The 22,700-nt window shown below is 40.7% G+C and overlaps 1 protein-coding gene across 1 annotated transcript in view; it reads left to right on the top strand.

The window, feature by feature from the left end:
* PLXNC1 (plexin C1) overlaps positions 1–22,700 on the top strand; it is a 132,985-nt gene that overhangs the window by 93,689 nt on the left and 16,596 nt on the right. Inside the window, exons 20-27 of the mRNA XM_066591529.1 lie at positions 226–424; positions 2,712–2,858; positions 8,020–8,200; positions 9,633–9,736; positions 10,934–10,988; positions 14,505–14,539; positions 16,886–16,990; positions 20,683–20,846. Of these exons, the coding sequence (XP_066447626.1) occupies positions 226–424; positions 2,712–2,858; positions 8,020–8,200; positions 9,633–9,736; positions 10,934–10,988; positions 14,505–14,539; positions 16,886–16,990; positions 20,683–20,846 (990 nt within the window). The remainder of the gene's footprint in view (positions 1–225; positions 425–2,711; positions 2,859–8,019; positions 8,201–9,632; positions 9,737–10,933; positions 10,989–14,504; positions 14,540–16,885; positions 16,991–20,682; positions 20,847–22,700) is intronic.

Raw genomic sequence — 22,700 nt, forward strand, 5'->3', positions numbered from 1 at the left:
TCATAGGTTATTATGGGGCTGTGTGCTCTCCATTGAATACACGGATAGCACACGGCCTGAATATAAATCTATCGAAGTGGCCCGTTCCAGTCACATTGTGAGGAGCAAAACTGACTATAATGCATAAGCATTGCAAAAAGTTTCTGTAGAAGTGGCCCTACAGAAGTGATAACATTTATCTATTGGAAGCAAATCATAACCTGTGGTTCTCTCTTGTTTTATTAGATGTATGTTTGCATCCTATCTGACCATTAACTTTCAGAGTAATCTACTCTACCTCACTGGGCTACTTGAAACATTGAGTAAAGATCTCATTGAGCAATCAAGTAACAAACATCCAAAGTTAATGCTAAGACGAACAGAAACCGTTGTTGAAAAGTTACTGACCAACTGGATGTCTACTTGTCTGTACGGCTTCCTGAGAGTAAGGGCCTTACTTTTATTTACTCAAATGTATTAGATTTGTTCTGTACATTATATTACTGATGTTTTATTGGTAAAATGGACAGGTTGAAAGTGCTAACTTTGGTATTTTTGTGGGGACTGTCCAGTTAAGTATTGCTTTAACCACAAGTCTTCTACTTTCATTCATGGCTGACCTGGCATTAACACAGTTCTACTTCTAAACATTGTATTGACTCCGTCTTTCTTCTCTGCTTTCCTACTTTTCATCTTCCCTGTTCCTAGGTATCCCGCTATATTACCTCCCCCCCTCCTTTTTAAAAAAACTTAGTTACTGATTTCCTACTGTAATTTATGTTTGGATTGGATGCAACTTAAGCAATGGGAGAATAACACAATATGTGGATCCCTTTCCGGTTATCATAATCAGGACTTCAGGTATATTCATATTTGAGAAGGATATATGAAGAGGTGGCATATGTCACCAACAAAATTACTCCCTGTAAATTTATATACAAATTTGAGTCAATTGTAATAAAGCAAAAGAGAATATGACAAATTCCACAATTTATTTTATTACAACGTATTCGTTATATCTTTGATGTTTTATTGCATTCATGTTTCTTGTATCTGAAACCAATGAAAAATGAGAATCTTTTGAACAATAAATATTGTATTGCTTTATTTGTGTATATAGTTGTTTGCTGATAGAGGAACAACTAAGACTGTATTTGTGTAGGAGTAGACTGTCCAGGTTGCATATACATATAGACTTAAGGCCCTTTTACTTGCACAATTATCAGGTTTTACTCGTTGGGCTGTGTTAAATGGATGAATATATGAGCTATAGTTTTACGTTGTAGCCTTTTACTGCTGTAGACCACTGTAGAAAATACCATTAACAGTAACCTGTAAAGGTAACCTCAGAGATATTATGTACTAAATGACTTGTTTGAGATGAGGAAAAATTTAAGAGCAGGAAAAGATTAAAAAAACAACCAAATAATTTATATTCCCCCTCAAATTCAGTGCCGGGGCTCTTATTGCCTGTGCTGGACTTTCTTTGCATGCTGCGTCTGTGACATGTCTATATACACACATGACCGCTGCAGCCAATCACTGACCTCATCAGTATATGGCACAAGATTTCTGAGGCGAATAATTGACTGCAGCGGTCATACACATATTTAAACATTTCACCACTGCAGCATATAGACAAAGTCTGGTTCAGAGGACAGGAGCAGCAGCGCTGGACCATTCGGGGATCAGAACAGTGAATGTATCTTATCTTGTTTTATACCTTTTCCTACTCTCTCTCTTAAATTTTTCCTTAACTCGGACAACCCCATTAAACTATTGTTTAATGTATTGCCATGTACACCAATGAATTTGGAACTCCTTATTAAAAAAGAATGCATTTGTTCTTTAAAAAGGTGACTTTTGCTGTAGTTCCTATATACTCACCTGCCAATATTCATTAAAGTAGGAAAGAAAACACCATACTGATATTCCTTTTTTTGAGGAAGCAGAAGTGTGATGCCTTCCAGAACTTAGCATGTAGCCAGCAGAGTAGACAACATGGGTTTTCCAAAGAGGAACAGTGAAGTTCTTGTGGTAATGTTGGTCGTTATCACTGTGTAAGGAGCAGGAAGCAGACAGCTCTGTCCACATTGTGGTGGCATAGGTTTATAAAGGTCCATTTACACGGGACGAATGTCGGGCAAACAGTGCTAGACACTCGTCCCTGTGTGTTCTCACTCCCGTGCTCCTGCACAGGAGCTAGTATTGCTGGCTTGCTCACAGAGCGGCCTGCAGGAGATTTCTCTCCTCGCTCTCCCCCGCCCCTCTCCATTCACTTGACTTAGCGGCCGTTCAGTACTCAGTGATCAGTATTCACACTTCAAAACTAGCTATTTGCATAACATAACTGCTCATTGCATGCATCACGTTGCAAGTAAATATTTTGTTTGGAACATATAGGTTAGGGCCTGTTCACATATCCTTTTTCTCTTTGCTGCTAAGTACTGTCACAGGTTCGCATCTAGGTCACCATGGACTACTTTATATTTTCAGCATAAATGTTAAAAACAAATGGAATTCTCCTCAAGCAGAAACCTTATTGCCCTTCATTTGAGCAGGCTTCAGTAATGAAAGCCTATAACTCCATCCAGGTTTCTGTCTGGATGCTGTTTTCTGTGATCCAGATAGAAATCTGTAACAGAACCCAAATCGCGGAGTGGAAAACAAGATGTGAACAGGCCCTGACATGCATTTCTTCTTTTTATTAATCATACTTGTGTTTTACATAGGAATACGTGGGAGAAGCTTTGTACAATCTTGTTTATACCTTAAACCAAAGGATCCACAAAGGCCCAATAGATGCAGTAACTAGTAAAGCTCTCTATACATTGAATGAGGACTGGTTATTATGGCAGATAACGGAATTTAGTAGTGTGGTGAGTATTCATTACTAACTGCTTATTTTAACAGCTGTTTTTTTGTGTGTCAGAAGATGTACTCTGACAACACCGGCACACCGCTAGGGGGGTGCAATTGCAATTCGGCCACTTAGCGAGCGGGAGCCTGCAGGCCCCTGTCATATGCCGTCTCACCGCCTCGGCAATCGGAGAAGGGAGGGCCATTACCCGGGGCAAATGTAAATTTGTTTTGCAGCTGTATGCAGCATGGTTTAGGTATGGGTACGGGTACAAGTTGGTGTGAAGGACTGAGCTGAACTTTTGCACCTGGGCCCCTGAGCCTTTAGTTACGACCATGTCTGACAATATATATATTGAGATCAATAGTCATATAGGTTATATATGCAACAAAAAAGTACATACGCTAGAGCTCCTCTCAGAATATATAAAATACGTGGGCATTAGGAAGCCAGCAAAATCCTGTGAATGACACAAAATGAAAATAACTAATTAGCAATCGTGCTCCAACATGATTCAAAGACGACTTTGATTTATATAAAGACTGCAAATAGCACACCTACTGGTAGTACTGCAACAACTCAAATATACCCATCACATAGAGTGGTCATAAAAAACTCTAAATGACACCAACTATATACATAGTAACATAGTAACATAGTATGTAAGGCCGAATGAAGACATTGTCCATCTAGTCCAGCCTGTCTATCCTACTGTGTTGATCCAGGGGAAGGCAAAAAACCCCAAGGCCAGAAGCCAATTAGCCCTTTTGGGGGAAAAATTCCTTCCCGAATCCCTAATGGCAATCAGACTGTTCCCTGGATCAACCCCTAATAGTTCCTACCTGCCTATATACCAGGATTGACACTTAACCTAATATTTATATCCTGTAATATCCTTCTTCTCCAGAAAGACATCAAGTCCCCTTTTAAACTCCTCTATGGATTTTGCCATCACCACTTCCTCCAGTAGAGAGTTCCACAGTCTAACTGCTCTTACAGTAAAGAACCCCTTTCTGTGTTGGTGATGAAACCTACTTTCCTCTAATCGTAGCGGATGTCCTCTTGTTACCGTCGTGGTCCTGGGTGTAAACAGATCGCGGGAGAGATCCATGTGTTGTCCCCTCATGTACTTATACATGGTTATTTGGTCGCCTCTTAACTTTCTTTTTTCTAGAGTAAATAGTCCCAATTTGGATAGCCTCTCTGGGTATTCCAGTCCCGTCATTCCATGTATTAGTTTAGTTGCCCTTCTTTGAACCCCCTCAAGCACTGTGACATCTTTCCTGAGCACCGGTGTCCAGAATTGTACGCAGTATTCCATGTGAGGCCTGACAAGTGCCTTATATAGTGGAAGGATAATGTTCTCGTCCTTCGCCCCTATACCTCTTTTAATGCACCCCAAGACTTTATTTGCCTTTGCAGCAGCTGACTGGCATTGGTTACTCCAGTTTAGTCTATTATCCACTAATACCCCCAGATCCTTTTCCATATCACTTTTCCCTAGTGGTACCCCATTAAGTGAATATTTGTGACATCCGTTCCTCTTGCCCATGTGCATAGTCTTACATTTTTCAACATTGAACTTCATTTGCCATTTTTCTGCCCAAGCCCCCATCTTATCCAGGTCCGTTTGTAGCCGTACATTGTCCTCCGTTGCATTAATTATATTGTATAATTTTGTGTCATCTGCAAATATTGATATTTTGCTGTGCAGCCCCTCTATCAGGTCATTGATAAATATGTTGAACAGAGTGGGGCCTAATACTGAACCCTGTGGCACCCCGCTAGCGACTGTGGTCCAATCAGAGTACGAACCCTTTATTACCACCCTCTGCTTTCTATCGTTGAGCCAATTTTTTACCCACTTACACACGTTTTCGCCCAGTCCGAGCTGCCTCATTTTGTATATTAGCCTATTATGTGGCACGGTGTCAAAGGCTTTAGAGAAGTCCAGATATACAAGATCAATAGATTCTCCCTGGTCCAGCTTAGAGCTTACTTCATCGTAGAAACTGATCAGATTTGTCTGACATGAGCGACCCTTCATGAATCCATGCTGGTGAGGAGTTATTCCCTTAATTTCCTTGAGGTACTCATCGATGGCGTCTCTCAGAATCCCCTCGAAAATTTTTCCCGTTTCTGAAGTGAGACTTACTGGCCTGTAGTTACCAGGCTCACTTTTGCTCCCTTTTTTGTAAATTGGAACCACGTTGGCAATGCGCCAGTCCAATGGTACTACTCCGGTCTTGATAGTGTCTAGAAATATTAGGTATAGCGGCCTAGCTATCTCGTCACTTAGTTCCTTTAGTATCCTTGGGTGTAATCCATCTGGGCCCGGCGATTTATCAATTTTAGTTTTCTTTAGACGCTTCCGCACCTCCTCCTGCGTTAGGTATGAGATATTTTGTGAGGGGTTCGTTTTATTCCCCTGCATCTCGTGTGGCATTTCCTTTTCTTTGGTGAACACACTTGAGAAGAAACTGTTTAGTAGATTTGCTTTCCCTTCGTCATCATCAATGATTTCTCCTGCATTGTTTTTTAAAGGGCCAGCGCTCTCCCTGCAAATCCTTTTGCTGTTTATGTAGTTGAAAAATAGCTTCGGGTTGTTTCTGCTCTCTTTTGCGATCCGTCTTTCTGCTTCCTCCTTGGCAGTTTTGATCGTATCTTTGCATATTTTGTTTTTTTCCCTGTATGATTTTAGCGCTTCTTCGCTGCCTTCTTGCTTTAGTAGTTTGAACGCTTTCTTTTTTTCGTTTATTGCCCCTCTTACAGTCTTGTCGAGCCACATTGGTTTCCTTTTAGCTGAGTTTCTTTTATTTTTAAAGGGAATGAACTGCTCACATGAGGCGATTAGGATCCTTTTGAACTTCTCCCATTTGTCCTCTGTACTGATATTTTTGAGGATGTTGTCCCAATTAATGTTACCGATAGTAGTTCTAAGCTCATCAAATTTTGCTTTACTAAAGTTTAGTTTCTTTGCCACTCCCTGATAAGGCTTCCTATTGATTGACAGCTGGAAGTTGATTATATTGTGGTCGCTGTTCCCCAAGTGCCCCTCAACCTGCACCCCTTTTATACGTTCCGGTTTGTTGGTTAGTACTAGGTCCAGAATGGCCCTCCCTCTTGTTGGTTCCTGCACAAGTTGGTTCAGGTAATTGTCTTTAATTACTCTCAAGAACTTATCACCCCTGTGAGATTTGCAGGTTTCGTTCTCCCATGTTATATCTGGGTAATTAAAGTCCCCCATGATAATTACTTCATTTCGTTTTGACACCTCTTCTATCTGCCTTAGTAGTAAGTTTTCAGTTTCTTTTGTTGCTTTTGGTGGTCGATAGAAGACCCCTATCAGGATTTTGTTATTTTTTCCTCCCTGTATTTCTACCCACAGAGATTCCACCTGTTCGTCTCCTACCCCTATATCCTCCCGTAGCCTCGGCTTCAAGTTCGATTTGACGTACAGACATACCCCTCCCCCTTTCTGGTTCCTTCGGTCTCTTCTGAAGAGATTGTACCCCTGCAAATTCACCGCCCAATCGTACTTATCATCAAGCCATGTTTCAGTAATTCCGATTATATCATAGCTTTCATCAGTCATTCTCGCTTCAAGCTCACCCACTTTACCGATCAGACTTTGTGCATTCGTGGTCATACAATTTATATCATTTTTTTTGTTTTTTAAATTTGTTTTGTTGCTATTCGTACTTATGGCTGATCTATCAGTTCTAACTGTACTAACCCCACCCCCTGCTCGTCCCCCATTCCCTTTGCTTGGACCCGGATCGCTAATTACACTGGCTACCCCACTATTTCTCATTTTACCCTCCCCCCCAGTCCCTAGTTTAAACACTCCTCCAGCCTTCTAGCCATCTTTTCCCCCAGCACAGCTGCACCCTCCCCATTAAGATGCAGCCCGTCCCTACGGTAGAGGGAAGAATAAAAGAAATGTGGCTACCTGACAATGATGAAACACTTTCCAGGTAGAGTGCAATCTTTTCTTCCATCTAATCTTCAAATGGTAGTATTATTGAGTTAAATAGCATACCTGTATGCAGGGACCCAGGATCTCGCTCTTCATTGAGTACTAAAGTTGGATAATGGACAGTAATTCTACCAGGTAACTTACTCCACATGTATGTACCTGAGCCCCGTAGATACAGAGCACAACGTCATAACAATTGATATAATATAGTGTCCAGTAGTGGCCAAAAACAGATTCCATGTGTTTCTGAAAGGTTATAACAGACCATTTACTAAAGCCAGTAGTACCTTGTTTGTAGACATGAAATATTAATATTCAATAATATGGATCAGTTTTTCCATATTTATATGGATTCACGCTGAAAATGACCCATAGAAAACTTGCTCAATTGATTTTATGCTGCACTCTGGGGTCACCTTGTTTAATTTTGATGCATGGAAGCTCCAATAGTGAAAGAACCGATGTCTAATAAAGTGTCCACTCAGTGTCTATTTGTAAAGTTTTACATATCCTAAAACATTTGACTGTTTCGGAGCTTTCAAAACCCAACCTGTGGCTCCTTTAAAAGATGAAGAATAACAGTGTATCTGTCTTTTTCATTGTTTTATGATCCTACGGGCCAGTATAACTAAGAACATCCTGAATAGCCTTTTATTACTATGCATGGTTCAGAGGAAATATTAAAAGGTTGGACTAAGATTATAATTTATTCTCAATATACAGGATAGGGGATTACTTCCTGATAGATGGGGGATCTTACACTGAGAACCCCATGATCTCGAAAACAGGACTCCAGTGCCCCGCAGGGACACTAGAATGCATGGAGTGCAGCCTGAGCATGTGCGGTCGGCACTCCATTCCTTTCTACAGGGCTGATGGAAATAGCCAAGCAGGTGCCACTCTGCTATCTCTGCAGTACCATTAGAAATTGAATGAAGTGGTAGTGTGCTTTCAGTCTCCTCTTTACTGTGGGGAATGGGGTGTGCAGAAAACCCCCAGTGAGGGGGAGAGGGGAAATGAGATTCCTGTTCCCGAGATTTGCAAGGGTCTTAGCAGCGTGACCCCCTCTGATCAGCAAGTTATACCTCGTCCTTTGCATAGGGTATACCTTCTAATCTTGGTACAACCTCCTAAATGTTTTAAAAATCTAATGTAATTATTATTACATGAAAATAAATAATGTCACTTATGGTTGTTTTAGGACATAAATGTGCTTTTTCCAAAAACATCAGAACATGAAGATAAAGATGAAGACAGTCAGTTCATAAAAGTAACTGTTTTGGATTGGGATACAATTGGACAAGTCAAAGAAAAAATTCTTCAGTCTTTCCAGATTAAAAAAGGATATTCTTTTGGACATCCCCTCTGTGATATTGGTTTAGGTAAGATCTCAGTACATGTTTTTTGAGGTACTCTAACTCACCAGCATTTGTTTTTACCTTTGTGCTAAGAGTTTAGTATGTGTACTGTCTTAGAAAGGGCAAACATTGCCTTCTGCTTCGCAGAATTCTTTGACAAAAATTATTTTTCCCGGTAGTTGGAAAGTATGTATGTCTGATTCCGTTTATGGACGACCTGCCCTCTCACTGGACATGTCTGGACTAGTAAATAATTGCATATACCCCTTAAAATATCAATTCTGGAGAATCCTCTCTCAAAACAGTGCATTTTGCCATTTGTCTGTTACTCTTCATGTAGGCAGTGGTAGAAAAAAAGATAGCAACCTAGGTAGGAAAAATGCGCACGTGGACTATATCTTCAGTGACCACGTGTAACTTAGGCCTATATTGGGAGGACATTCTCTATAAAACAGGTGCAGCCAATCCCAAAAACAAACCATCACAACCTCCAAGGTGGACATGTGAGCGGGAAGTGCTTACACATTTTTGGGAAGAATAGGCGTGACCTGAGAAATTTTGACCAACCTCTCTGTTTATTATAACCAGCAGGGTTCCGGTGGCATGTCCTGAGGCATGTTACTCTTCATGGAAGTGTATGAATACATGGACAACTGGACATTACCATTCTTCTTGGCAATATGGCATGCCACTATTCATTCAGACACTGCAATCAGTGCTAACAATCTCATACTGCATGGGGATTGTAGATCCACTAAAAGTGTCTCTATTAGAGTCCAGAATTGTTTTGATTGTTATTAATTTTTGATGTATTTCCAGTCTTGATGAAAACACTCAGACCACTCTGTATGGACATTTATATTTACTATACCCAACCAGTTAGCAATCCACAGAGTAGATTAAGGCTCGTTCAGATCAGCATTAGAGGTTCCAATTGAAACTTCCATTGCTGATTTTCGCGTAAAAACAGGATGGAATGTTGCAATCGTTTGTTTCCATCATGAGATTGATCAGTTAGTCAGAGATTGACCTTTTCCTGCTCTTCGAAAGGAGCAGGAAATAGTAAACCCTGAGTGCTGATGTGATCGAGTCTTTAAAGTGTAGATATATTGTGTGTTCATGAACAGTGCAGTGGTGGAGTCCCATAGACGGAGTATATAGTATAACAAAGGCCACACTCCCATTTTTTTACACTAATGAAAATACTGTTGGTGTCAGTAAATTTGGCAGAGATCTTGACACATATGAGGTTCATGCTGAAACACATTTTCCAATGCAGTTACTTTAGAACTGGTGTAACTGTGCTGATATATGACCCAGATAATAGTTTTGTTTCCCAGTCTGCTTATTGTTCTGTCTGCTTTCTACAGAATATGAATGTAAAGAAAGTATTTATATTATTCACACTTCTGTGTTTTTTGTCTGCAATGTTATTTTGTTTCTTTTCTTTCATCAGAACTTCACTATGGTCAGACTTTTAAGGAACTCTCAGACATAGATTCTTCTACTGTAATAACGGAGCATAATATTAAAAAGTTAAACACCATAAAACATTACCAGGTAATCATCTACAGAGCTTTCATTTCTAAATCATACAACAAATGCATTTTAACCCTCTCCAATCCACTGTCTGACGTCTGAAGACATTATGATTTAAGGCTGTACAGCTCCGATGTTGGAAGACATCCGTCGGGGTTCTCTTACTGTATATTGCCAGCCACTCTGCTGTCGGAGCCTATCCAACGTGTCACCTCATGCAGTACTGGCTTTAGCCAGCATATAGCGCCGTTGTATATCGGCAGAAAAAGCGTAAGCCCCTAGGAAAACCAGGATACATATTGGATTGGAAAGGGTTAAGTGATAAAAAAAATGAAAGTGGCAGATAAACACAATTAAGTCATGAGAGGTATCAACAATTTGGAATGTTCAAAATAATCTAAAAAAGAAAAATTAGACAGGTTTACATTGGGCTATTTAATGCAATTATTGAGCTAAAAAATGGGGACCTAACAGTCATTTTACATGTTTTCGTTATCTAGTAGAATTTTATACATTTAGAAAATGAAAAATGTCACTTGTCCTTTTCGTGTTTTAAATGATATATATTACATCTTCAAATATTTTTTTGTTGTTCTGCGACTGAAAATGAATGCATGAGAAGCCTAATAGTAAGATATTAACTTCATGTAGATAAAATGATTAACAGGAAGTAACTACCTAAGCTTCTAGCTAAATGAATGCAACTAGTTGTAGATAGGGATCCCACAGTTTTCATTGATAGTTTAGGTAGGTTTTAATTAATCCTTATAGTTTGTTTAGGAGTTACTGAAGTTTGATATATTTTTGAGTTAAGTGAGTGCTATATAAATTTGTATGGTGTCAGTTCACACTCCTCCAATTGCCTTGTCTTATCCTCCTAGTCAATAAGATTGCTAGAAACATCACTCAGCCTCCTCCACAGCACCTGCGGTAATTTCCAATTCACAGTATGTTGCTATGGAGGAGGCCGAGTGACATTTTTAGTCTAGAGCCCCCTCCCTTTGTCACACTGATTAGATGCTGCAGTCGCTACTAAAAATAGTGAAAAAAATAGCTATATGATACCACCGCAAACATAACCGATAGGAAAAAAGATAACATGTTATTCAAGTTAAATAATATAGGGACTGAGAGTAAAAAAAACAAAAAACAATGACTGAGTAGCTAGTTTTTATACATTGGATTAGTAACTGTTCTTGATCTTGACAATGTTTTTAGATTGATAACGGTGCCACAATCAAGCTTGTTGTGAAAAAAAATGGTGACTTACCAGGTAACGTACTGATTACTTTTTCAATCCTCTTGAACTGAAGGCAGTTTGAAAATTAACGTTTCTTTCATCTATTTGTATTCTTAACTTATGTCTGTGGCTCAAAAAAATACATGAAAAATTGCCCCCAAAATTATGGTATTTGAAAATAAAAAGATGCGTGTGATAGCTTCCTGAAGGCTTATTCACACGGCCGTATATCAGCCGGGTTTTCACACCCCAGCTGATATACGCTGCCCCACTGATGCATTGGTTTACAATGCATCAGTACACAGGGGCGTATCTCTGCAGCGTAAAAGCGCTCCGTCAGGAGCCATCATGTTGGCGGTGCCAGCTGCATTGACTCCTATGGGAGCCAATGACAGCTGCAGGAGAAGGGAGGTGGGAGGGAGTTTAACAGCGTGACTGCTAAACTCCATCCCCCTTCTCTTCTCTTTTTTGCACTTGACGCCATTTGCAATGGGAGGGGCAGGGTGTGGGTGGAGCTAAGCCATGCCCGTGGCAAACAGCAGCAAGGGGCGGGACCTCAGCACACTAGCTCGCGCCCCATCCCGCCTCCTCCCCTTGCAAAGAATCATCGAGGGGGGGGGAAGGGGAAGACAGCTTAGTACACCTGGTAGTGTATATCGGCAGGCCGTTTTCACGGCCAGCCAATATATGCTCGTGTGAATAAGCCCTAAGCGTGTAGTGGAAAGTGAGGTGGATTTTCTGCAGTGGAAAATCCACACCAAAATCCACATAAGGGTGACTACCCACTACAGTTTTTTTTCACTGCGAAATTCGCAGTGTTTTTTTTTTCTGCAGGGGTCTATGAGACTTGTAATGTTAAAGTCGTGATCACGCAAAATTAAAAAAAACTGGAGTGGGTAGTCACCCTTAAACTGAGACAAAAAGCATATCAAAATCCGTGCCATTGATGCAGATTTTGAAGTGGTTTTTGATATGGATCAGCAGCAAATTTCATCCCCTCAATTGAAAGGAGGAAATCTGTTGTGGATGTGTATAAAAAAAAGCATTAAAAAACAATAGTGCATATTTTGGCGCTTTTTTGTGTCAGTTTTAATATGGTTTTTGAATGTGGAAAATTGGCACCATTTTCTGCTACGTGTGAACGTACCCTTCGAGTATGTTTGCGCATAGCAGAAATGTAGTGAATTATTGAAAATCTGTTATATTTTATGTTTGAAAAGTATTTATTGAAGGTAATTTCAAACTGTTGGCAACATTCCTGCCGCATAGACCCCATGCAGGGGGAGAAAAATATGGCATCACAACAGGAATTCTTGGCATATTAGAATCGATTGATTCCAGGAAACGGTTATGAAGTTGTATAGACTTGTACAACTATATAACGGACAATGTATAGGGATGGGGGGGGGGAGGGTATAACAGTACAATACAATATAGGCACTTTGTTGGTGTTTCACAGTAAGTCGGGATAGTGGAATATTATATATACATATACCCCCCCCCCCCTTTTATTACATTATGCAGAAAATCTGTTATAATTTATAGTTCCAGCAGTGTCCACATGCTGCAGAAAAAAATCGACAATATAAATAAACCTGCGGTGCGAATTTTAATTCCACAGCCCGTCAATTTATGCTGCAAATTTCATCTCAGGGGTAAAATACACATCAAAGAGTAAGTCTGAAGCTGACTGTGCAGCTTTTTATACCGACAGGGTAAAAGAGGAAGTACATAGATGTCATACATATTTAGAAATCATAGAAGAGGCTTCCGTGCAGTCTCTTTTGCAACCATTGGTTCCTCTTACATGTACTGTCTAAGCATCTTGTAAGCATGTAGTATAAGGCACACCCAATGAGATAAGGAAAGAGTTCACCTTAGTGCGTACTTTGACTGCGTATTAACTACATATTTTTTACATGTGTAATACGCAGTATGCAGCAAATACACATGTAACCCACAGACTATAATGGTGCGTATTACATGATGCATTTTTTTCCCCATGCATAGTGCACACATGTAAAGAACACGGGTCTAAATGTCCCAATGTAAATCAGTGGGGTTTTAATACTACATAATACAATCATAAAAAATACACACATTCATTTTTCATGTCCACAAAGAAACTTATTTTCTGCATTTCTTGGCTATCAATTAATGAAATACAGATGGCACATAGCCGGCATCTGAGTGCTGTTTTTTTTAATGCATATTGACTTGAATAGGCGAGTCATGGGACATTTTGACAGACATGCACTCCATCTTTTCATTTCTTCTACCTCCAATTTAGGCTTATAAATGATGCCATTTTATTTTTCACCGGCAACAAAAAAGGGTGCTAACTAGAGATGAGCGAGTATACTCGCTAAGGCACATTACTCGAGCGAGTAGTGCCTTAGCCGAGTATTTCCCCGCTCGTTTCAAAAGATTCGGGGGGCCAGCAGCGGCGGGGGAGAGCGGGGAGGAACGGAGGGGAGAACTCCCTCTCTCCTGCCCGCTCCCCGCCGCAACTCACCTGTCACCCGTGCCGGCCCCCGAATCTTTAGAGACGAGCGGGGAGATACTCGGCTAAGGCACTACTCGCTCGAGTAATATGCCTTAGCGAGTATACTCGCTCATCTCTAGTGCTAACATCCCCTGCGTCCACCTAGTATGAGTTTAGCAGTTAGCACCATTTTACTATTGATTTCGCAATTTCCAATTGAAGTTTAGGAATAAACATGATCTTCTGTCTTAAAAAAACTGGGCCAGAAAGTTATTAGTTTACTATTAAATACAAACTTTGCATGACAGTAAGCAGACTTGATGATGGAAAGTGCAGATAGATATAAGACAATCTGCAGACACAAACCGGAACATGAACAGGCTATGGGAGCATGACAAGTGGCTGCAACTATGTATAAAGTGTACAAATTCACTGAGCTTACAAGTCTGTTGGGGAAATCACACTAACCTAGTTTCTCAATAAAGTCTCTTCCTCTAGAATGTCCTGAATTGAGTAATGCTGCGTTTAGACTGAAGATTATCATTCAGAAAATCGTTCAAATGAGTCAAACTAAACGATAATCGTTCAGTTCAAACGCAGCCAATGGCTGTTATGTGTGGTTCTTGTTCATCGTTCAGTTTCAGACGGCATAAAAATCAGCGTTGGCTCATTCACTTGTCGGGCAGTTTAAACGCAGATCGTTCAGTGTTTCATATAGGATGATAAGTGAACGAGAACGGCACTATTCTCAATGACAATCGCGCAGTCTAAACACGCTGCCCGAGTGCGAGAGAGCAGGTGATGACGTCACCAGCTCGGGCAAATGACAATCGTGAAATTCTCATCCTGCGTAAAAGACCCAAAATACTGACATATGATGGGAGCAGTGCCGTGTTACAATGCAGGGAACATATAGCATAATGTAGTAAGACAGCATGGAGATGGAAAATGTGTCCTTTGTGCAATCCATGATCCAAATTCAAATGATAACATCTTAATCTTTGGCAGCATGATTACTTCAAACCGTTTAGCTAAATTTATACTCTCTGCATATTTTTGTTCAGATATGGAATATTCCAAAGAACACTATTGCCATTTGGTAAGTGGATACAATTATATCATCTGTATAATGTTTATGTCATGCCAAAATAGAAAAAGATGATCTGTAGCGATCAGCACACCTTTTAATACATTATATATTAATATATATTTCCACATAGAAATCAAACCATACATGCTTTTCAAATCAACAGCATGTTCTGTCGCAGAAGAGCATCAGTTTCACCCTTTGCAGAAATCAGATTTTTTTTTAAAAACTGGCTTTAAAAAAAACTGCATTTTGGCTTTAAAAACTGCATAGAAAACCCCAAAAGAAAACCTGTTCATGTCACAGCAATGAATTTAGAAACAAAAGCAATATATGGTAGCATACATAGAAGGAAGTTTACTCAGGGAGCACCAGGGCTGGATTAGTGTTTCTCAACTCCTAATAGGTTCTATTTTCAGGATTTCCATAGTATTACACAGGCGATGTCATTATTGTCAATGACCACAGGTGTTTTGTCTATAGGTTATCTTTAAAGCATGACCTTTTGGTGGTATTTGAATACTAGAGTAGAATCTGGGCTAGAATATCCTCAGATGCACACCAGGAGGATCACAAGTTCTTACACTTTTGTGATTGTAGTATATTTCTTTTTCTAAAGGAATAATACTATCAAGGCTATGCTCACATCTGCGTTTGGGGATTCTGTTTTCCTGCTCTGTTATGGGAGCAGGAAAGGGGAATCCTGTGGTCGAATGGATCCGTCCTATGATGCAACCAAATGGTGACGAACAGACCACATTGACCATAATGAGGTCCATTTGGCTTTCATTTAGCTGTCCAGCATTTTAACAGTCGAAAAAGTCCTTGCAGCATTTCATGATGGATCCGTGACTGAACCTCCGATCAGAGGTCCTTAGTGCAGATGTCAACATAGCCTACATTAGGATTTTCTACTGAGATAACCCCATTTATATTTGATTAGTCTGTTGTCATTGTAAGAGTAACCTGTAGTAGCATTCTACACACTATTTTATTTCAGGGGTATTTATGGTTCCTCACTGTGACAAAAGCAGTCAAAAGCAGAAGTCAGTAGTGGGTGAGGCTCTAGTAGAATGCGTTCACTGTGCAAGCCTTAGATAATTGACAATTTCTGCATTTAGCAATTGTAAGTTTTACAGCAAGCCTGAGATAATCTAACTGCTAGTTTTAGGATTTGGTAATTTTATATATTTTTGTTCACATGTAAATTTGAGATAATGTAACTGACATGTTAATTGTAACTTTTAGGCCAGTCTCACACAGGTGTTTGTAAAAATGACACATTTTTAACGGCATTTTCAAAAACTTTCGACAGTGTTTTCAACACAGTCCATCGTTGTGATGGGTGATGTGGTGCATTAAAAAGCGGTGCAACACACTAAAATAGAACAGACTGTGTTCAATTATTGCGGTGCTGTGCTAAAACGCTCATCTGACAAGTACTATTGAAATCAATACTGGCTCAGTACAGCATTTCAAATGCTCACTAAAAAGCAGTAAAAAAAAAACGCCTGTGTGAGAGCGGCCTTATAATAAATTGATGATTATTGTTGAGTTGGAAAACCCAACCCATTTGTCATATGATGATTGGATGACAGCCGGGCGGTGTCCACTCATGATCAGCTTGTACTACAGTGTGTTTCTCTATATATACTTTTTACTCATTAAAGAACTTCAGAGGAGGAAGCGACTCTTGAAACATCACTCGTATGTTTCATGCACTGTCCAATTTGGCATACCTGATTGATAAGGCTATGATACCCTTTGAGTATCACCAAAGTTAGGTGATTTCTCCAACACCATCAAGGTAACAATATTAAAAAAAAAGAGTTCAAGGAACCTGGAAGAACGCTTGTCTGATCTGTGCAGCCCAAATATATCTCTTAAGTTGCAGGATTAACTTTATGTAGTGTAGAGTTATTCTTTTTATACTGTATTACTTTTAGTACTAGTGCACTCTCTAGGACTAGTAGCATACTATACAGTCGTATTTTTGAGCTATATGCTGTCCTTGTAATTTCACATATAGCACATGTCCCCATTATAGCCTGTGAGGTTAAACAAATAGACATTTTTTTCACATGGACCCATGAACGACAGGAAAAAACTCATGGCATGTCCGATTTCTGTCTATTTCACGGGTGAGAAATAGGACATGCAATGCACATGAATGTGCATTGCTGTCGATATCAAATGGCACACAGATGTGTCTGTCACTGTCCAATGAGAGTTGCCCCTGAGTTCCTAACTTGTAGTTACAGCTGTGTGCCACTAGGCTTAGGTATATAGTATACACATAAAAAAACAAACTCAAAGGCACAATGTCAAGACCAATAACAAGTTTTGTTTTTTTTCTAGGAAATGCCGGAATCTGAAGAGCATGAAGCACAAAATTCTGAAAACAAAGGCAAACACAAGTTTAAAGTAAAGGAATTATATCTGACAAAGCTCCTTTCTACAAAGGTATAAAATGAATACATACAATATAAAGTTTATCTTTGTTGGAGTCATAAATTAGCTGATAAAAATGTGCAGGAGAGAAGAGAGTAGAGGGAAACCAAGCCGGCAGTCTAGCTTCATTGACCGATCTCCTACTGAGACTAAAGGCCCTTTTACACACAACAATTATCGCTCAAAATTTGCTCAAAAGCCATCTTTTGAGCGAATAATTGCTTGTAAATGTGTGCCCATCGCGCACTTGCCGTGCACTTTTCGGCCATCGCAGAGTTCAGCTGAGCCTAAAATCTGTCTACCCTGATAAGAGGGACCGCATGCTGAGTTCTCCTCGGGCAGCGCTCATAACATTCTTTCAGCTGCTGTTCCACTGGAGAACAATAACGATTTTTTTAGAGAACAGATCACCCGCTGCTCTCTAAATACATGCAAATGAAGCTAGGCAGCTTCTAATGGGCTGATTAGCCCATTAGTACCTCATGCAAAATGATCGTTTAAAACTGTCAGCTTCTGACGAATTTTGAGCGATCATCTGTGTGTATAAATGCACCTTCAGACTGCACTGTCTACAGTATATACAGTGATATGTAGAACTTGCAGAAGACAAATGGTGCAGAATTTTAAATTTAGGCCTCATGCACACGTGCAAATTTGAATTGTGGAATCCGTGATCGGCACCCGTGAGGGAGATCCGCTGTTCAAGTCACCCTTTAGGAAAGCATGGAGTGTCCTCAGCCCCACTCACACATGCGCATTTGATTTGCGAAATCCATGAGCGGAAAATAATTTGCAGCGTGCTCCGTTTTAGCGCAGATTCCACGTGGACGGGTTCCATTAATCTCTACGGAAGCATTCAATTCGCAATGCATCCGCAATTACATTGCATATGCATTGTGGATTTGTAGGTGGTTGCTTGAAGACCAGGCAGAGAGGTGGAGGAAGGCTTGCGATTTTTTTTTTTTCTCATGCGTATTCGCGTACATCCGCACGGAAAAACCATTGAATCCATGATCTTCCGCAAGCATTTAAAATTAGTTTGCACAATGGCTCACAAGTCCTCTGCAGTGGAAATACGCATGTGGAAACCACACGTGCCGTGTGCATGAGGCCTTGCCCCTACTACAAAAATGATTGTCAGTCCAAAATACATACGTTTATTTTGGACTGACAATCCCGCCCCCCAGAGAGGTCCTTTAACCCTTGTTAGGACACTGATTTGGGCTGTCCTTCTCAGGATGAACATTTGATTTCTAATATCCAGGGATAATGTTGGCTATACTAAAAAAAATCTATAACTACTGGCATTTGTGACAAAACAGTTGAATGTGACTGGCTCCTTCAGAAAAACCATTTTAATGCGAGCAGCACTTATTTCACTGCTACCCCACATCTAGACATGACCATATGTCTATACGCTGCACCAACATGCTCTCCAGCATGTTCCCATATGAAGTAGTGCTACATGTAGCGCTATTTCATCCTGGATTATAATAGAAATCTGTGACACAGGCTGCGAACAGAAATGCCAATGCAGTTGTGAACAAGCCCTTAGACTTTTTGGGCTATTACGGCACCACTCTATTTTTTACTGTACATCTCCTACTAGTAAGAATTTCAAAAGCACTTCCATATGCACATTTCATGTGTACTGACAGGAAGCAGCTGCAATACGAGAGAAGTGGGAGTAAAAGTTCCCATTCAGCAGCCCAAGATTTCAGAGCTAGCGTGTTGCCATCCAGTGGCTATATTATTTAGCAGGATTAATTAATGGCTTTGTAGAAGCGTAGGGCTCCTCCACACGGACGCTGCGATTTTCGGCCGCCTGCATTGTGGCTGAAAAATGCATGAATGAGAGGCTACTGCGACACAGTCACAGCTGCTTCTCCCGTTTTCACACCCATTCAGACGGCTGGGCTGCGGCTTATATACGCTGCAGCCCGAAATACCGTTGGCCGGGGGAAGAGAGTTCATCTCTACTGAACTCTCTCCCACTCTCTGCCCCTTGCCAGCTTCCGGCAAAGGGAGGGGGCGGGAGCTTAGCAGAGTTAGTGGCTACACTCCCTCCCCTTTCCGCCCCAGCCTATGGGAGCTGCTGGCAAGGGGAGTGGGAGCGACTTTAGCAACGCGAGCTGCTGTAAACTCCCCCCCCCTTCTCTTTTTCTGGCAGCTCCCATAGGATTCTATGGGAAGGGTCGCACGTATTCCCACAAAAGATAAGACAAGTCCTATATTTTCCGAGCATGCGTGAAATCTGATGACTGAAATGTGCATTGTATACACTATGTTTTCTGGACGGACGATTTTACACACCAAAGAATCAACCATCTGAACAAATGCATTGGAAACCAATGCTTCAGTTGCTTGCAATTTTTGGCTGGTGTTTTATCGCGGCAAAGTACCTGTGATAAAACGCTTGTGTGAAAGTAGCCTTTGGCTGCTGAACAGGACTCTGTATTCTATGATACAGCAGATATATTCACTAAAGTGGAAGCTGTGTCTGCAATACCATGCTGGGCCACTGCACAATGTATAAAGCTATCTGCTTCCTGCTCTGTACACTGTGACAGTGGCTTGAAAAAGTACTGATTGGCTGGACTCCTGCGCCACAAACCCACTTGATCAGCTATTGATGACCTATACTGTGGATAGGTGATAAAGTTTTAGTAACTGGAAAACCCCTTTTAAACAGTGTGATTCTGTACCCAGACAATACAGTATTGCATAATGTTCAAAATGTGCTAAATGGTGTCAAGAAAATAATATATGTAATGCCTAGATAATGCTATATTAGAGCACATATAAATATTGTCTACAGTGCCATAAACCTCCCTCTCCAACTTGTGACTAAATAAAGTGATGTGTTGACATTTTTGATATATGGAGATGATAATTCTAGGTATTATTCAGTTGTAAGCACTTAATAGCCTATCCTCAGGATAGGTCATCAATAGCAGATTGGTGGGGGTCCACCGCATGGGACCTGTGCTGATCAGCTGTTTGCCGGGCCATTGCACTCATGCACTGAGCTGATTTCTGCAGGAAGCAGACAGCTCCATTCCCACTGTAATGGACCGGCTTGGTATTGCAGGCTAAGTTACCGTTCATTTCAATGGGTACTTGGCATGCAATCCCAAGCAGGACCACTGCAGAGGGGATGGAGCTGTCTGCTTTTTTACAATTTATCAGATTCGTACATGAGTACACTGGCCCAGAGAACAGCTGATCAGTAGAGGTCACTGGTGATGGAACCCCACCACTCGGGCACTGCTAGCTGATCGTTAAATTCAGGCCAACCTAAAAATCATCCATCAGTCTTATCAGCAGTTCTCCACGGGTAGTGCTGATAGCATTGTTTCCTGCTGGAGAACAAAGGATCTGAATGCAGATAAGAGCCCTCGGGCTATTAACTGCTTTCACCTAAGGACTTGATTTGCACACTAAATTGCTATTAAGTAGCTGAGTAGCTATGTAATAGTTTATGCAAAATGATCGCTCAAAGCTGTCACTCAAACATCGCACTTTATAGTTTATAGTTAGACGAGTCAGTCTAATTCTAAAATAAATATTTTACTGAAAACATGTTGAATTTGTTATACTATATCCTAATACTCTATGCATCCAATCAGCAGTTCAGCTGTACCAGTAAAATAGGTGTTCTTGCATGTGTTCCATTTCCCACCTAACCGGTTGACCTCTTTTAGGTGGCTGTACATTCGGCAGTAGAAAAGCTATTTAAAAGCATTTGGACAATCCCACAGGCCAAGCCTCCAATAGCTATAAAATACTTTTTTGATTTCTTGGATAGCCAGGCAGAAATAAAAAAAATTACAGATCCTGATGTGGTACATATTTGGAAAACAAATAGGTATGTGTTATTTGGTGTTACTGACTATGTAAATAGCAAGCTGTTATATGTAAGTAAAATGAGGTTGTAATTTATTTTGTGGTTTGTGCATTCAACTGAAATATGGGTCAAACCGCCGGCAAAGATAGAACATAACATGCTATGAATTAGAAAATGTTAGAATCTTCAACAGATTTTACGCTGTTTGTGAATGGGATTTGTTAAAACTCCATTCATTTGCATTGTATAGTACTTTGTAAAGAATTTCATTGTTATTTCTGCAACTAAAGTTTCACAATAAATCTGCAAGTTGTGAAGATAATCTAAGACACAGATCAATAATACAGTGTATGAACTGAACAATCACATTTTATTGCCCCAAAACTCATTCTTCATGAGTAATAGTTGCTATTTTCATTATTCTCACTTAAGGCTGGGTTCACACGGGGCGGATTTGCCGCGGAAATTCAGTGCGGAATTTCGCTGTGGCAAATCCGCATGTGGCCGCTAATCCTGGGATTAGCCAGCCATGTGGACGAGATTTCTCCGAAATCTCGTCCACACGGGACGGCAAATCCGCTGCGGCTAAGCCGGCAGAAGCCGCCGCTGCGGCGCGGATTTGCTGACCGCAACATGTCCATTTTTTTTCTACTGCGGCCGCGCTCTCCTCTATGGGAGTGCCGACTGCAGCAGAAGAGCGAGCGGCCGGGCCGCTTCAAAGCTGCCGCGGGTTTTGCAGCAGCGGTTCTTCCTGCGGAAATCTCGCGGTTTTCCGCTGCGGCCAAACCGCAAGATTTCCGCCGAGAATCCGCCCTGTGAGAACCCAGCCTAATAGTACTAAGATATCTATTGCAGCAATAACTTATTACACTTGTTTATGTTTTTCATGTGTTTTGCTAAAATATTATAATGGTATAATATGTTAGTGGATTAAGAGTTGTATGGTTTCCTGGGCAGTAAGGGAATGGGCAGCTTATCACCAATATGAGACATGAGACACAATACACTTATCTTATTTTATCAACTCCTTACATTACTGCTTCAATCTACCATGCTCTTAACCTCCTAAATTATTTTAGGACCTACTGACAGGAATTGTTGTCCTTAAAAAGGAAGCAATCCGTAGTTCTCGAAAAGGAAGCAATCCTATTTACATCACTGGTTGTGTAGGAGTGGCAGTATAAGGAAGTGGAAACTGCATTTACTTCTAAAACATTCTAATGAACCCACAACCACAACTCTACACAGTTCTCAAAAACTAGTGCTGTATATTATCTAAGTATCCGCACCCAAATAACATTATCATGGGGTGCACAAATAATATTGCCATATACACACCTAAGGCCTCATGCCCACGGCCGGGTCGGATTCCGACTGCCGCGAGTGTCTTGGCTGGCGAGCCAGAGCGCATGCACAGTGCAGGGAATGACGCGCCGGCGCTGGGCTATGACATGGATTCCTGCAATATTTCTGCAGTGCTGACCGTGGAAGCGCTGCGGGACAGATGGCTTCCATTGACTGTAATGAAAGCTGTCCGTGCAATTTTCTGCACCAAATGGAGCATGCTGCGATTCTTCTTTCCTGCAAGCGGAAAATCGCAGTTGATTTCCGCTTGTGGGCAGGGAAGAATCTTTTATTATAGCATGTCTATGTACTCGAATTTCGCAGTGAAAACCCATCTGTGGGCCTTGGGCCTAAGAGTATTCTCATATTATTCCAAAATAATATCAGGCAGAAATAAAATAATGCTAATAGTAATGATCCATTCCCAAACACTGCCATGCCACATCTAAATGTTATATTATACAATATATTCACCAACATATTCTGCAGCTCTTCACATCTGTGTTGCCATGCGGTGCCAAAATAATATCA

This window comes from Eleutherodactylus coqui, chromosome 2 (genome assembly GCF_035609145.1).
Source record: "Eleutherodactylus coqui strain aEleCoq1 chromosome 2, aEleCoq1.hap1, whole genome shotgun sequence".
Classification (NCBI taxonomy): Eukaryota; Metazoa; Chordata; class Amphibia; order Anura; family Eleutherodactylidae; genus Eleutherodactylus; species Eleutherodactylus coqui.